Source organism: Opisthocomus hoazin, chromosome 13 (genome assembly GCF_030867145.1).
Source record: "Opisthocomus hoazin isolate bOpiHoa1 chromosome 13, bOpiHoa1.hap1, whole genome shotgun sequence".
Lineage (NCBI taxonomy): Eukaryota > Metazoa > Chordata > Aves > Opisthocomiformes > Opisthocomidae > Opisthocomus > Opisthocomus hoazin.
Window position 1 is genome coordinate 26,866,676 of NC_134426.1, and position 17,873 is coordinate 26,884,548.

At 38.7% G+C, this 17,873-nt stretch overlaps 1 protein-coding gene across 4 annotated transcripts in view; it reads right to left on the bottom strand.

The window, feature by feature from the left end:
* Positions 1–17,873, bottom strand: part of CLIP1 (CAP-Gly domain containing linker protein 1) — a 73,521-nt gene that overhangs the window by 51,540 nt on the left and 4,108 nt on the right. For all 4 annotated transcript variants that reach the window (XM_075435064.1, XM_075435063.1, XM_075435062.1 and 1 more), the window contains exons 2-3: positions 8,834–9,029; positions 7,772–8,343 (exon numbers count right to left, since the gene is read on the bottom strand). In XM_075435064.1, the coding sequence (XP_075291179.1) occupies positions 7,772–8,343; positions 8,834–8,927 (666 nt within the window). In that variant the 5' untranslated portion in view covers positions 8,928–9,029. The remainder of the gene's footprint in view (positions 1–7,771; positions 8,344–8,833; positions 9,030–17,873) is intronic.

The following is a 17,873-nucleotide window of genomic DNA, read 5'->3' on the forward strand; positions in this document are numbered from 1 at the left end:
ACCACACTAGTGATCACATACAACAGAACCAAGCAAGCCGCTTCTCTTTTTTTGGGATGGGGAGGTGGTGGGAATGGTTTGTATCACTGAAGTCCAACGCTAATTTTAAAGTTAGATTGTCAGAGAGTATTCAAAAGAAAAAAAAAAGTCCCACCACACAACACAAAGTATCTTTGAGGTTTTTTCATTAAATCCATAGTTTCAAAGAAGGAAGTAAAACGTGTTTGACAAAACTGCCATGTTTTAGCTTGTCAACATCTGGGTACTGTGTCTTTTTTTGCCTGTCTTTTTTTCTTTATATTAGGCAGTCTAGCTTCAGATTTCCTATGTCCTTTTAGAAATATCGACATAGCATGTGACACTTCATCAAGGCATGAGGGGAAGAGTGCTGGAGTACCTACTAAACTTTAAGGCAGCCTCCTGAATTCAGATTTCTCCAACCAGCAACCCTGTGAATAGTAGGATTAATGATGTCCATTTTCCTGTGGCATTGGATAGCACGGTCGAGTGACTTGGCTATCTAACAATGCAAGAGGGACTACAGCTACTTCTATTGATGGGTACAGAATTTAGACACCACCTTGATCATGTGGATTCTCTGATGCACAAAAATCTCTGAAGGCAAATTGCAGCTTTTCCAAAATTGCTGGTTAGATTCTCTACCTTCTATCAGGCTACCCGTTTCCATGAACCTTGTAAGAACTTATCTTTGAAACCTCTGCATTTCTACCCAATCTGGTTGCGCTTGACTAGCAAGTTCAAAAGCAAGGTCAAAGTGGGCACAGGATATAATGTGCAATAAGACATTCAGACAGACACAGGGCTATCACACAACCTTTCACTGCCAGAAGAAAGCAGTTTAATAATTAAAAATGATTTGCTATTGAGCTTCAATTCTTTCGTTCAGCTCATTCATTCACAAAGGAAGCATACAAAAAACTAATGGCAATTCCATACTATGAAAGCCACACGTGAATTTGCCACCACAAAAAAAGCAAAGGCGAAGACTAAAATAAGTAAATAAATTAATTGTTCTTCTGCTCATCCTGTGTTGAAATGAGCAGGGACAACATGTTCCTGGATATCACTCGCCTTGGCAAGGCAAGGGCAGCAGAAGGGAGACAGGGAGTCCACACACACACACAAAGAATCAGCCTTGCATGAGCCAACTATTCACAAAGCATGTGGAGAAGTCACCTATTGCTGCCACTACATCCCAGTGACTCACATGCAATTTTAAGTTAAGTAAGGAGTTGCCAAAACAAAATGACTTATAGTGAGACACAACTCACACCTTGCTGCAGTAAGGTAAATTTAACATCTTATTTATCTATGAGCAGATAGGTAACAGTATGTCCTGGAAAATGCTTAAATGTAACATTAAAATAAAGCAGCAGGTTGCACAGCGAAAAATCACCAAGATCATGAGTTACAGACAAAGCCTTTGGGTACCCGCTATCCTTCAGCTATATTCTCATACATGTATTTCATGCTACAGCAACCACTTCACAAAATAACCTACATTATACATTACAGTATCCAAAATACTTCTAAATATACATACACAAGCATTACTTTCATCCTTGACTTAACATGACAAAGCCATCAAAACACCTTACAGTCAACTCAGCTTAAGGATAAAGCAGAAGTGTGATGGAGCAGTTAAACACGGAGATCCACCTGCAGTCACAATAAACGAGGCTCAGCAGGGGACAGCGCCAGGAGAGCACACAACACACACCTTCTCAACTTCCAAATTTTTCTTCCTTTTCTATCCTCCTATGCGCTGTGGCAAGATACTTTTGCATTGCTTTAACTGTAACAATGCCAATGAATATTTGTTTTTCTAACAGTAAAATATTGACTATTACAGATTTTTAAACAGACTAAATTCAGAAATACATTTTCTATTCAGAATGTTATAGACACTGGAAAATGGAAAACTTAACAATACCTCAGGGTCAATGCAGGATTATTTCTAAAGGGAGAAACTTCTCTCTACATGTGAACTTTCTTTCCCCCTTCATTCCTTTTAAGAGTCCTGGAATTTAATCAGTTGACAGACTTACATCACATTTAATGCAGATAGGTTACACGGGTGGAAACAAATCTGACAATAATCTCCTATCAGTCGTTGCCTATTACATCACTAATGAATGTGGTAAGAAATAACTTAGAGTGAGCAGTGTAGAACAGACCATAAGAAGAAATTAGACATTACTCATGCATAGAGAATAACTTTGCAAAAAGGCCCTACCAGCACACGCCTGTAAATCTAGTTTGTAACCTCTTGTGAACATATGGACAGAAGCCCAAGTCACAGCTTTAGAGCTCAGCTCCAGAAGCATCAGATTTGGCAGACCATGACGAGGCTGTAACTGGTTAAATGAATGAAAGCACTTTAATCCCTTGAGAAGGCTAAGGCTCCTTAGGTTGATAAGATTTTTATTTATTTATTTACTTATTTAAAATACAGCATCTGGTCCCTCCAGGACCAGCTTAAGATGCTCTGAGCACTGCTTCAACCTTTGGTAGGTCCAGCGGTTGTCACACAAAGCAGGTTTCCCCCTTTTATTTCAACAAGTTGGGTTTGTTCGGTTGGTTAGTTCAGGCGGGTTTGTTTGTTTGTTTGTTTTTTAAATCAACTTTGCATTGGGCTCTAAAGAAATCATAAGTGTTTGTAATACCAGGGCAAACAGGTTCTCTGTTCTCAACTCAAACAGGAAGCAGAAACTGGCTTAGCCTGAAAGTAATTCATTTTCCAAATTAGTTCTCAGCTATTGTCTCCCCATCTGGTTTAGCACCTAGCCACAACAATTCCACTGCCACAAGAAGGGATCACTTTTTGCATAGGAATTCTTCTTCATGCTAGGTTCAAAATGCTGGAACTGCAGCCTCATCTTCAGAAGGGAATTCCACTACACCTGTGTCACAGACCTTGCACTCTGTCATTAACCCAGTAAAGGCTGGACAACTGCAGTGAAGGAAATGCAGATTTCTCCATCAGCACTACCTACTTTACAATCCTCAAATACGAGATCAGCCCGCCCAGAGATAATGTCCTCTCTCTATCAACTAAATCACATCCAGATTCTGGAACATACTTTGGATGTTAAGAATGGAGATTATGGTTAATACAGAGCTATTTGAATTACTCTTTGCATTAATAACTTGTTCCTTGGTTTAGCTTTTTTCTTTTCTTCAGTAGAAGTTACACATTAATGCAACAAATGAAAAGCTCAATAAGGCGTTACATATCAGAAACCACAATTATTTTAAATATGTACTTTATCTCCCTATATTTTCAACAATTCTACATACTAACATGAAGTATTTCCAAATACTTGTTAGTGAAAGGAAAATGACTGCTCAGCTTCAAGTCAAAATTAAGTACCTGCTTGCTGCATACGGCTCAGATATACTGGGATTAGAGGGAGATAGACTTCTTATCAGAGATTTCCAAGACAGTACAGGGCTTGTGTGCTGTTTTCACCTAATTATCTTTGAGGAAGAGTAAACTACAGAAATCTAAAGGACCTCTCCTTTTACACCGGAACATCCACTTTGGGGTATAATACTTCAGCATGCGTATTCACGTAGTTTGATTTGCTTTTGATTTCCTTTGACTCCTCCAGAATGTCAAGGAGGACAACTAAGAGAAGAGGACAATGTGAAATTCTCCACAATTATTATATTTACCTTACGGACACTGAGGTCTACCACGAGCTATTTTTCTGATGTGTACATCTCGATTTAACAGCCTGGAACATGTCTTCTTCAAATTGAGGGGCAAAAAAGGAAAAAAAGTTATAGCTGACTGTTGCAGCAAATCCACTACAAGTATTTTTGTGCAGGCATAAACAAGGTATTCTGGAAACAGGTATTTTCTGGCCCCTCCAAAAGAAAGCCTGCTTGCTTTTGCATCTTATCATCTCCACATCTACTGCACAGTTCAGCACAACCTAATATGACGTACTCTAAGCAAGACTGCATTTGAGACTATATAGGCAATCACCTCACAACTCTACTTGGTTTTTGCAGTGGAATTTCTTTTCTCTGACAAGCATCTGAACAAGTGTCCCAAATGCTTAGTTTGTCTGTAACCACTGTTGTTCTTAATGTTATCTGAATTAAGGAAAGATCCTGTAGGGCACCTGTCTTCGTATGTAAATAAATCAGGGATATGTACATTGGAAGCTTCCTTCATTAATAAATCTACATATTTTTTAAAGACATCTCAGTTCTCCCATAGAAGTCTGGGGGGACTCTACATATGGGACCATGCAGCATTAGGTAATTCTAATCTCAAGACCACAAAAGACTGGTGAAACAACCTAGAGATCAAAGGAGTACGAAAACACGCTGAAGACATTTTTTCTGTCCACACATAACAATACAGCTCATGCTCTACAGCTTTCAACACCTCTTCAAGATTTCTTTGCACATACAGCCTTTAATCAAACTACCTCATCCCAACGCCACTGGCTATGAACATCTGAAGCAGTAGTTTGCTGTGACAGAATGCAGAAGCAACTGTGAAGAGTTTACAGCTTCTTTTCATGTAGAGGAATAGTACTAACATCTCAGTAGGAACTGAAAAACGCTCCAGCAAAGCTTAGCTGTTGGGAAACGTCAGTTTGTCAAGCCTGAAATGCCTTGAACCCAACATTTCAGGCTCAACAAAATTCTGGCAAATTTACATTTGTCTAATGCAGAACAGAAGCTGAGGTGAGATGTGAACTGGTAAAGGCATTTTTCTGGCATTTAAATATTTGTCAGAATGGCCTCTTGTTTCTTGATAACCAAGACTGGGCAGAAAAAAGAGCTGTATGATTTCCATTTTTTTGTTGAAGGTATCATCCAAAACCAGCCAGCTGCCAACAACAACAACCAAACAAAAACAAAACAACAGAATTTGAACAGATCAATTCAAGGTAACTCCTATTAAGTAAATTTTAAAATCAAAGTTAGAGAACAAAAATTTAACAGATTGAAATACTCCAGCGTAATGCTCCACACCCTAAGATCACACACAAAGATCACACACGAGCCACATCTGAAGTCCATTCTAGAATGTAATCTTAGATGATGAGCTGTGTCTTACCCATCCATGAATTTGCCCTTAAGGACATACTTTTCCAGTTAAGTACTTTAATAAGGCTCCCAAATGAGCTTTTGTCTATCATGAATTCATTGTTCTGCTGAACTGCAATTCTACACTGCTGGAGGCTCACTGTTTTCAAGCCTCAATTTTCAGCAGTTGTTTTCCCCATATATCTATAATCATCACGGCATTGCTCTTACCAAGAACCTTCACAAAGTGTTCAATAGCAGGCAGTCCAAACTGCAAGAACCAATGAACGTGGGCAGCATTTAGTCACTAGAATTCTGCAATGATGCGGTCAGACTGGAGCGTGTCACAGGCCTGTCATGCTACATTGTCACTTAGAGGTGAAATTCTGTGCTGAGGTGGGACATACAAACTCCATCAAGCCTCTCATCCTCTTGTGTAATGTATTACTGAGAAGTTACTGCTTTTATAAATAAAAACCAAATGACATGGAGCAGCCCAGTTGCATTAGTACCTTTGAAGGAGACAGAATGGCTAAGAAAGCTACAGTAAGTGACAGGCAGGTCTTTCACAACAGCCGGCTCTAGCTGTCGGCTCTGAGGCCAGCTTCTAACAATTATTCAGCAACAGCTCAATTCTACAGTCCATACTGCTGGACAGGAGTTCAGTGGCAGAGAAAAAAAGTAATATTAACAGACGAATGGATTATTCAGCCAAGTTTACTATTATTTGCACTAACCTGGGGATTTAAGATATTTACTATGAATTATTATTAGACACGACATCAGCAGAGTGTGGGATCTCCTACAAAAAATGTCATGGGACCCAAAAGGGTTAAAAAACAGCAGACAAGAATCTTGTCCATTTAACATTGATATTCCTGTGCATATGCGGTCTTATACTGGCATACAAATTACAGACAGGCATCACTGACGTGCTGTGCTAGGAACTGCCCCAAAACCTCAAATTACAATTTGATGATTCAACAGGAAGACTTAAGGCAAAAAGGAAGTATGGAGGATGAAATACTAAGTTTAATCTGTTCTATTGAACAAACAGAATTTGGGACCTTATTATACCAAATTGTGGTACTTCAGATATGCTTCTTCTGCAATTTGAACTAACAAGATTCAGGAAAGTTAGAGAGATGCCTCATAGGCATCAGAGAATCTTCGAACCCACAGAGGACACCCCAGAAGATCTCACAAAGATCCTTGAGAAAAAGGCAAACACGTAGTTAAAAAAATGATGCTGATTAGAAGATGACAGGGCTCTACTCTCTGACAGAAATAGCTAGGGATAAACAGTAAATCTTTGTTTCCATTGCCACTCCAAGAAAGCACATCTCAGCCCAACTCTAGCTGTCAGCCAAACCCTGTCCTCACTTCACCTTAGTCTCCTTCACATTTTCTTCAACTTGCCCCTATGTTTTAAGCTCTCTTTATGAAGAAAGAGGAGTCCTATTATTCCTAAAAAAAAAATAATATATATATATATATAAATAAATTAAAAAAAAAAAAAAATCAATCCACCTTCACTGCAGAATCATTATCTGGTGGGGCAGTGCAGGACAAACTATAAAGTCCATGACATTTTTTCTGTGCAAGGTTCTTACAGCAACCCCAGAAATGCTTTCTATGCCAGGGCACTCGTTCCTGTCCTTGTTTTTACCTAACGGAAATTTAAAAAATTATATTGTAAATAAAAACAGATTGTATCGAAATAACAGTAAGACAATTCTTCAGCTTAATGACAGATGCACTTAATTCAAACCTAAAATCAGATCTCTGTTACAGTGATGGTAGATCTGGTGGACACACAAACATCATTCTGGGTATATTTGAAGGCTACATGTATTGCCTTTAAATAAAGAATATAGAATCACAGAATCACAAAATGGTAGGGGTTGGAAGGGACCTCTGTGGGTCATCTAGTCCAACCCAACAATACAACATAAACAATGTACCACCAGCTTTCGACTGTCTTTTCAAGCAGAGGCTAGTGTTTCAAGGCAAAGTTTCCCACTTTTCTTAGGTGTATGTCAAATCAGTTATCAAAAATTACCCATGTTCTATTACACTGATCCAAATAGAAAAGGTAAACAACATAATTATTTAAAAAAAACCAAGTTCAACAAAACTATACTTCCTTTTAAAAGAGTGAAATGACACATCAGCAGAAGCATTTATGGTTCTGAATTTAGGAAGGGCAGCCAAGCAACATGACACATCACCAACAGAACCCGTAATTCCTGGGTGATCAGTGGCATTATGTGACTACTTCTGTTGCTGCCTATCACTGCTCAGGGGAACAATCAATTATTGAACTGTTAGCTTTCTAAAGACACGGTCCTGAATAGGACAAAAGAGCTGCACGGAAATCTCACAAGCTCGTTTTTCATTTAGCGTGACTGTAGTTCTTGAAGCTATGGAAAGATAACAAATACATAAACACTGGCAAAACCATAAGAGATTAAAAACTGCCAAATTACTAATTTTATCTTGGTACTCCAAAGATCTTCGTACTGTATGCAAAACTGCATGAGAAGAGCTTGTCTACAGAAGACACTCAATGAAAAGAAAGCTAGAGCATAAATTTACATTGCCTTGACCAAGGAAACAGTAGAAAAGCTTTAAGTATTAGCAGAAGTGCCGATTCATCAATCAAAAAGCAGACACAGAGGCTGCAGAGGAATCTTACCAGAACTCGATCTCCAATTTTGAGCTCCCTTTCTCCTTTCTTTAGTGATCCAGCTTCAGAGAGATTTGATACAGATTCACTTGCTGTTTTGGAAAGATTGCTAATCTGAGAAGGAGCTGAATGTTCCTTAGCAGCAATTGGTGAAGTTTTTTGTGGAATTCCTGAAGGGGGAAGTGCAGCAGCAGATGAAGACACCATACTAGCAGCTGATGTGGAAGTTGGTGATGTCGCTCTAGAAGCATGAGCTGTCTGTGTACCATTGGCTTCATCTTCTGTCAGCACTTTTCTTGTCAATTTTGATGGTCTTGTAAATATTCCTCTCAAGGGTTCACACTGGAAATAGCGAACTCCAGCCACAGAGCCATCATTCTTACCAATTGGTTCATCTAGAACAATCCCTGCCCACTGTCCCGGAGCAAACTGTGTTTCACCAAGGAACTGAATAAAGCCAGGCTTATTTCCATTAACCCAGACGCGCTCCCCAACTCTGAAATCATCCACAAACTCTTCATGTGCATCTGCAGTGGTTATACTTGAGGCCTTTTCACTGGAAGCTGCTTTTTCTGCTGGAGCTGGAATCAAGCACAATGAGAAAGCAACAGGAATCAACTACACTAATATTCCAGAGCGCATCATTACTTAGTTTCAATGTAACGAGCATTTGGAAAAGCACGATTTCTAAAAGGAAGAGCACAATTGCAAACTCTCATTTATGAAAGCACTGTCACCTCTGGAATACAATAATTCAAAACCTAAAGACAGAGACATCGAATGCATTTAATGTAGGTTTTGGTAAAAATCTTGTAAAGATTACAAGTCTTCCCTCAAAAACTACCCAATCATTTTTACCATTACAAAGTTTCTTCAAGGAAAACTGCTTGAACACATCCAATTAGAAACTTCAGATTTTTTGCACGTTGTATACAGAATTTTTTTAGATCAGAAATACAAGCAAAAATACCTTGGTCCAAATAGTAAAAATAGTGTATACTCATAAATTCCAAGGTATTTTTTGTTAGAAGATGAATAAGGGAAAAGTTACGATATTCATATGTTCCTTACCAGCTGCAACAGATGCAGGTGTTTTCAGCAGTGTACTCCCATGCTTGATGGTCTTTGAAGGAGCCTTAAGTCCACTTGGTTTTAACATACTCATCTTTTTGCAATACCAGTGTTAATCCTCTTCGTCTGTAGCAACTATCTTTTTCCAAACATGGATAAAATATATTGTTCAAGTTTTTCCAACTCTGGAATAAACCTAATATAAAAAATATAAAAATACAAAAAATATTAGACATGAAACAAAAATCGGTATTTTAGCTTCTGAAGGAGAAATTTCTATATATACACATCATTTGTGTATGAAATGCATGATAAAAGATGCTTTACAATAACCACCAGAAGTGTTTCCCATGATAGCATTACCAACTCCTCAGCTTCTGAAGGCCATTTCGCACTCAAAGACACCAAGTCTGAACGTAAAACACCAAAATAACTCACTTCACAGAATGCTGCTGTATTCATCCTGAGCTTTAAACTAAAAGGCTATTTTAAGAAAGAAAAACAAAGCCCTTCACAGCATTACGTTACACATAGATATAACCACTCTGTGCAAGTATTGCAAATCCCAGTAAAAACAACTTGAGACTAAGGAACTAACTGCAAGAGAAATGAAAAGAACCAGCAGAGAATAAAGTTTTTAAGAGAGACTGGAACTGAAAAATTAAAATAGGTCAACAGAGTTAGATGATGACAACTAAAAAGTAAACATCCAGCTCAGCTGTATGTGATCTTTCAGATCACAAGACAGACTGGCTCGCAGTCCCCAGCACAGTGCCCCAGCTACGCTCCTCTGCAAAGAGGAGGAGAGACTCTTCCCTACGTTGCTAGGATAGAGCGCTGCTCTGACTTCGAAGCCAGCTATAAGCTTTTCAGGGAACTATGTCATGAGGGTTTTGCCACAGAAGGCACCTTCCTTCTGATTACAAAAGCTTTAGCAAGCCTTTTCCATCTGTAATGAAAAATCTGGGTTTTTTTTTCTCAAATACGAATTCAAATCCAAACTGTTAAGGTCACTGGTCTCCCCCGTCTTCAAAACCGTAACTGTTCTGCATGAACACAGCTTGGCTATTTGCTAAGCTTTATATATAAGGCACTGACAGAACAGCTATGCCCCCTTAAAAAAAAACCCAGCACGTATCTAAATAAACACCTAAAAAACAAAGGAAACACAGACATGTAGCAATAGACCATTTGCTCAACTGTTTGCTCAGAACACGACAAACAAGAACTGTAAAGCAGGTCTCAGTCCTGCCGATTACTCCACATTTTGGCACCAGTCGGCACACGAGCCCAGGCAGAGACTTGGCCAACTGCAGACTTCCCAAAGCATTACGAGCAGTGCCCAGGTGCGTGTGCTGGGCATACAGCATGTTTAAAGGCCAAACACCAGTGAAGGCGAGATTGCTACGCTGCAGGAAGAGACTACAGAGACAAGTCAGCCGTGCCTTTTACCTACCAGGGTGAATTTTAGCTCGTGTATTATTAATGGCCAGCACATTAGTGTGCCTAAAAATCAATTCACTGTGAAGACAAAAAAAAAAGAAAGTATCAGGCATACTGCTGACAATAAACCTAAATAACAAAGTGAAACATTTCTTCTGCTATTTCAAGACTGGCCACGTCAAATTCAAGTGGTTTTCCAAGAAGCCTGCAAAAATGATAGACTTCATAAAGCATTAATTACCGCCCTGGCTGTATGCTGTTTGTCTACAATTTAAGTCATGCTCCATCCATGAAAACTCTGAAGTAGTGCTGTGAAGACTGCCAAACAATTTTTCCAGCATTGCCAGACATATGTCACCCACCCATCTGCAGAGTTATGACTACTGAAGAGAAAAATTTCTCCATTGTTGTTGCAATATGTATGCCAGTTTACTATTAATTTTTAAGTAGGAGCTTTCATGTTCACGAACATGAGCTTTATATATAAGTTCACGAACATGAAAGCAGAGCTAGCTCTCTAAAATCAAAGCAGAAGGATAGCCATGAAATACGACTAAGCTGCGAAAGAATCGGGAGGCACACAGTTAAGCAGAAGAACAACTAGTGGATCACGTCAGATGTCACTTTGGACACAGCAGGAACACTGTCGGGGATTTTTTTCCCTCTCCTACTACATACCTGCCCTCCCTGCTAAATCCGAGTGCATCATATTTCTTCATGTTTTGTTTCAGAAATCTTCTAAAACTGTACTTCACTCTTACGTGCCAAGGACTTGAAAAGCCCTCCTCTTCTCTCTTATACACAGGGTACCTACCTATTAGTCCTCACACTGCAGGCGCTATTCCCTCCAATGCCAGGATCTCCATGCACGCCCCCATCACTTTCCTCACCCCATCAAAACCCACGGATGGAAAAACTGTACATAATAAAGGAGGATTTGGTACAAATACAGAAATGCAAGGAGTATCAAGGCCAGTGCTTTTTAGTTCACAGGGTTCTCTGTTGGTGCCAAACACCAAATTCATAGAAATCCAACAACCTCATCCGGGCCACAGGCAAGTCCTCCTTAAGAAAGACTGCTTCCTAAAACCAGGAAGGTAGCAGCTGCCTTACAGTGTTCCGCCATTCTTTTCCATATAATATCTCTTTTTTTGTCCCCAAAGAGCATTCCAGCACCACGCTGGTAGTAACTACATACATTGTGCAAGGATCGGTATATTAGAAGAAAACAAATGCTAAACTATCCCCCAAAATTACATGTTGCCAGTTTCAAATAATTATTTATTTATTATTTATTAATAGATGTTGAACAAACCTCTGCTCAACAGAAAGTTAGAATGTTCTAATATTGCATTGCTTGGCTCAGGCTGCTCATTCATATTTTAATCTTGCTCTCCACAGTCACGGGTTATATATTTGCCGTGTCATTTGCTTTTCTCAATATACAGGCCTTCAACTATGCCAGAAGTAACCCAATCCCTCGTGCCCTGGTTCCAGAGTTACTGAAATTGTAGCTTAATTCAAAGAACTGCTAAAATATAGGCAACACATTTTTGTAAATTACTGCCTTATTGCAATAGTTGAAATGCAGCTTTCAGTCTTAGAAAGAAACAGGACCTTCACAGTAGTGTTTCCTAATAGAATTCATAAAACACTGAAAGCACGTAAATTTGCATCAAGCCATTTTAAGCATTACGCACTCCAGCATTTCCTAACAGGCTCCAGATGTCAATTACCTCATTTTAGTTCTCTCTTAAGAGAGAGCAGCTAGCTACTTGTCGAGATTTGTTCTCTTTCCTTCCTTGAATCTGTCCCAGCTCTCCTGAAACAGAATCTTTACAACCAATAGGCAATAATATTAACTGTAAGTTTCTCAAAAGATCATATCTGGAACCCAAGAAAATGCCCAGAAACGACCCTGATAATACATATTACTGAAGTGTTCAGAAAGCCACACATTCTACCAATACCATAACTGGACATAAAAAAGAGATTTTAAACACAAGCTTTACACTTGTGCCACTACTGGGAAATACATGATTTCATACAATAATAAAATGTATTACATTTTCGAATGAATTGCAATTTTGTGTGTGTGTGTTGACTACTACAAATTTTCAGCTGCAGACATGAATCCTTGCATTGGCCCTTTTAGCTGATTAATAATATCCTTATTCTTCTTCTTTACCTTTGACAGACCTCGTAGTGGTGCATGGATCAAAGCCATCCATAAGCAACAAGTTGAGAACCACTGGTTTAAGAAAATAAATCCTATTAATCTGATAATAGATAAGAATTCTGTTGGCAAGTTGAGACTAAAAACAAATAATTTATCCACATAACACTGAAATTAAAAAGCAGAATATTTTCCAACTACCAAAAAAGGAATTCCTATAATAAAAACAGTTGTCCCAGTTGTCCTCCACTGTTTCTTTCAAGACTATTTTCAACAACTAGTACTCCAAGAAGAACTAAACCACAACTAAATAAGAAAACAAGAAAAAAAGTCAAAGCCTCAGCTCCCTCCACTTAAGAATCTTATAGACACAACAAGAATATAACAGTACCAATAGTTCTTTAAGCTTAGTTGACATCTGACAAGCATGCTGCCACTACCACAGCCTCCTTCCTCAGGACAGATAGTGCCATAACTAAAAGTAAAATGTTTTATCTGATGACACATTTGAGACAATGACTTGACAGTTTAAGGAAGAAACATTTGCTAACATCACAACCTGCGACTACCATGGAACAGATGCAGTGTTTCCATGGAGAAAAGCAAGTTGTCTGTCCATTTGGTGCGGAAACAAAGAGGACATTCTAGAATAGAGCAGCATAATGTTTGAATTGACTCAAAACAGACTGCACAATCTCCGTCTTCTGCATGCAGACACATGCAGTCTGACTCTGTGTAGTGCACTCTGAGGCTGGAACACTGCTCCCGTGGTTTATTTGTACAACAAAGTGAAACAATTATTTTAATCCATGATCATGCACTATCGGTCATGCACAAGTTCTTCAAAACATTTCAAATTGAAAAGATTAATATTAAACTTAGTTAACACCATTAAGAGACTAAATACTGTTGGAAAATGCCTTTCAATGCCAACACATTCCTAAGTTCAAGAGAGACCAACCTGTTAATTCTGCTAAGTGTACCAGTGCTTTGCAAAACACATACAAAAATTAAGACTAACAGATACAGAGTAAATATTCTAAAAGGATCGCGTAGACTAGATAACGGCTGAAAAATCTCACAGGGATCTGTAACCAAAGAAGACCACACACAATCCCTGCAGCAGTCAACTAGTAGGTATCCAGAAAACAAATTCTGATCATACCATGAAGAAAATGTAACATGTACTAAATAAATCAGAAAATCCCTTCTGTAGAAAAGTGACACGGAAAACACATTTCGAAGATCACCACAATCCAGTAACTTCACTTACTTGAGGGAAAAACAAGCTCACAACATGAAGCACTGCATTTGAAATAACAGCCTGAACAGCATTTCGTAAGTATCCGTTTCATACTCTCGATGTTCATACCACTGTCACCAAGCTTTCAAAAGGTCATGAATCATTCCTCAAATATCCTGACAATGGTTTATAGAAAGTAACTTGGAATTTTGAACCTGGAAAGTTTTCTCTTCTGGTCCATGAGTTACTCCAAGAGCTCAGATCCTCCACAGTTACAAACGCTTGCAACTCCTAAAATTACTGCAACCTTAAAACTTTAAAGCGTATAAACACCTTCTTTATGATTCAGATCTACTTCTTATTACAGCTCTAAAAGTTGTATTTGTGGTCTCCTGGGCTGGTATTACATTTCTGTAAAAAGTGAGTATACACATTTCCAAAAGCACTGAAAATAATACTTTTAGTTGAATTTGTAGGCTTTTGAAATGCATACACAACTTAAAAATACAACCACTCTTCAGTTCTGAGCAAAATAAATGCCTTTGTGTTGCACTGCTATTTGCTTCTTGCTACCTCTTTAAGAATATTTCTCTCTGTGAAAGAATGTGGCAGATCACAGACACCAGCTTCTGGAGGGTTCAGACAGGAATGAGATTAATTCATCCACAGCTGGTCCACAAGCTGACCAGACTGCGACATTCCCACCAACATCCTTACCGAAACAACTCTGGATGAGGTGGACATAGCAGAGGGACAAACTGCAGAGAGCAGACAGGCTCACGCACCCTCCCTAAACAGCATTTCCTATTGCCACCATCTTGTTTCGTTTCCAAGGAGGAATGCTGGTATAGTCCCCTGCTACCCACAGATTATGCAGCCAGATTTCTCATGTTTCGGAAAATGGCAATGTCAGCACACCCAGAGTGTGAGCGATGAGCCGCATCCTGGAACAATCATCTTCCTGAACATGATGCCTCCTCCGCCACGTTCTGAGTCTACCGGAGATACCCCACACTGGGCAACCAAAAAGTCTGAATGACCATTTTGCATGTGTTGGATTACATTTACAATGAAATAATTCCACAGCAGATTATATCACTGTAAATGTCACACTAAGCTTTGAAATCAGTTCTGTAACAATTCCAAGTAATTAAATCAAAAAGATGGATTTGGAAGCCTTTATGCATTAACTTTTCACAATTTCTCTTGTAATGATGCAGCACACTTCATATTCCTAGCCATTTACTACTTAAATACAAGCATTTTGGAGCTATGAATTCACATAAAGGTGTCTCTGCATTTAGCCACTGAAGCCAATTACTGAAATGGGAAGTGAACTTCTCTCTGAACCTAATGCTCATGAATTACTGCAAATCCAGCTCGTTTTGTCAGCTTCATAGCATTTATCAAATGAGTAACAAGTTCAGACTGAAACAAGCCAGAAATCACTGCAGGCATTCGATAACAAAGTCAGTCACAAACAGCAAATTATTATGGTACTGATGTAACAGCCTCTGTCATAGTCACTGTTAAACCAAACTGACTATCTGAATGTTGCTCAAGAATTTAACTGTACTGTTCAGTGATTAGAGACTGGGATTACAGAGGCATCTTCAGGTATCATGTAAGTCAAAATTAATAGAATTCAGTAAAGAATTTATATAGAAAACAGAAAATACACAGAATTAAGAATTTAAGATTTCAATAGAATCAGGGTTCGCATATTGGAGTCTACATATGATTACTCATTCAACACGTAGCAACTAGAAGAAAGGGAGCATTTAAAAACATGACTTCAGTTTTATTTTGTCTCCCAGAAAGCATATATTTTGATGTCAATTAATCATGTAATATGGTGATCTGAATATATTCTTCAGGTACATCACTACCATAAGACACCAAAATAATATATATCATTTAATTCAATGTTTATCATGCTAAGTGCCATCAGATCATATTTGTTTGGCTTACCAGACGCTCTGCGAACTGCCAGCATCAAAATATATGGGCTGGTATGTGCCTATGAAACCAGTGTTTTGTGCCTTACTATTGAAGGCAGAAAAAACTCTGCATTTAAAACTCAGTTCATCAGGTGGAAAAAAATTAAAAGGAATCCAGACCTTTCTCTCAGATCTGTTTTTTGCAGATACTGGTATGTGAAATAAAAATGTAATAAGAAAATAAGGAAGAACGCCCTCTAGTTCATACAGGATCATTCTTCTTCCGACATTCTACTTCAGCTCATTCCAGCCCAATCCAATATAACCATTGTATGAGCTCTAGAGAGGTACACCCTTCACAAAGGCAAACACCCTATGTGAACCAGCAAGCCCCAGTGTCTCATACCATGGGAATGAAAATATGACTTTTGTGAAGGCTACATTCTTGAAGAAGCATATCTCTGTTTATTTTACCTAGGCATAGCTATTAAACTAATGGAATGAAAGCAATCCTTGGCTCTTATAAAGTGCCTTCAAAGTCGCTTACCTGGACTACTCGAGGAAATTACTGCTGCGTGCAAGTTTTAGTACGTCTTTAGTCTAACTCAAAATACAGTTTACTTTTGCTATCATTTAAATGCAAAACCAAAAGCTTGTAATAAGTTGGGAAGTATGCCCACTGGTATGACACAGCTCTTTTAACACTGTCATTGATTTGATGAACAGAACTTCAAGTGGCTGACAAATTATTCAAACTGAATCTCTCTCTAAGATCACTAGCAGAGATCCTGAAAAATCTTTCAACTCTATTTTAGAGGGCATTTGTTTAGGTAAACATTACTTAGTCTGAAGCAACTAGTATGTTCAGTGAAATAAAGACACCCAGAGGATATTCAAAACAGTCCCAACACTGTAATGCAAACACTAAGCCCTGTCATCACTCATCCCGCTATCAAGCAACCATCACACCGCAGTGTAAGGACATCCCCATAAATAGCTACTGGTTTTCTGTAACTTCAAAGAGCGAACCTCTGTTTCCTTAAGGACTCAGAAGACACTCCTACTTCCTCGTACACTCAGAGGGACCGGAGCAGAACACAATTTGTTGTTTGGGAATCAATCCAAACGCCCCACAATGCTGTGTCCCTCATTAAGGACATGGCTAATCCAGGGCTCAACCAGCAACTTCAGAGCTGTTTCTTAACTGAGAGAGACAGTAGACACTCTATTTCTGTATCATGGCGATGACTTGAACTGTCTTGCATGTGAGTTCACAGATCCACAGCATATTCAGGACCAAAGATGTATAGATTATCTTTCAACATCAGGGCTTCTATGGCAGTCGGGCCTGCATACAAACCTGTATTTCTTCTTTGATTTTGAACCTGGTGCGTAATTTCAACTAAATAAGATAAAAGGCAGGAGATTTCTAAAAACAAATATTGTTTTATTACAAGTTTCACAGAAGTCGGCCAGCTGTCAGGCAGGAGATTTGCATTCAAACAGTCTTGAGTTTCTCCCAATGACTTCAGATCAGACCAACTAATTTCTGAGGCAAGATGAAAAAACCAAAGTATAGGCATCAATACACTTGGTAGCAGCAGGTTATCAGCATGTTTGAAGATAATACAAAATTTGAATATAAAATAGTTAGGAAGGCAACCATTATGAGACAGAAATCCACTGAGAATTGTAGGGTTTTAGTGACACTGCTAAATGTAAGACACATGGCTGGTTTTCTAACTTGGAGAGTGCAGGGTATGCACTGCGAACTGGATAAACAGGATTCTTTCTGCATATGCTTGGGAAAGGAGAAAGGGAAAAGGCAGGGTAAATGCCTGTAACTAAGAAACTATACTAAGAACAAGATGATTCAGATGAAAGATAGTGAGAGGCTTAGGACCTCAAACCATCAGTCAGACATTACAGCAATGCTACAAGGAAGGTAATTCATTAAAGCTTCTGCTCTACTTGTGGATTTTAATGTTGCATCAAGCACATTTTAAGTCACGTCATCTTATCATTCTATGACTTGCTATGCTCATTCAGACTCCTAAATGCCTCGAGATCCTCAGTAGAAAAATATACCATGGAAACACAAAGACTTAGACTGCTTAATATGAAGCATAAATAACAGAGGATGTCTGTAACACTAAAAAAATATTTTGGGCTAGTAATACTGTGAGTATTTTTTTCTCAATCTATGTTGCTATTTCTAAACACAGTCTGTTCAATTTT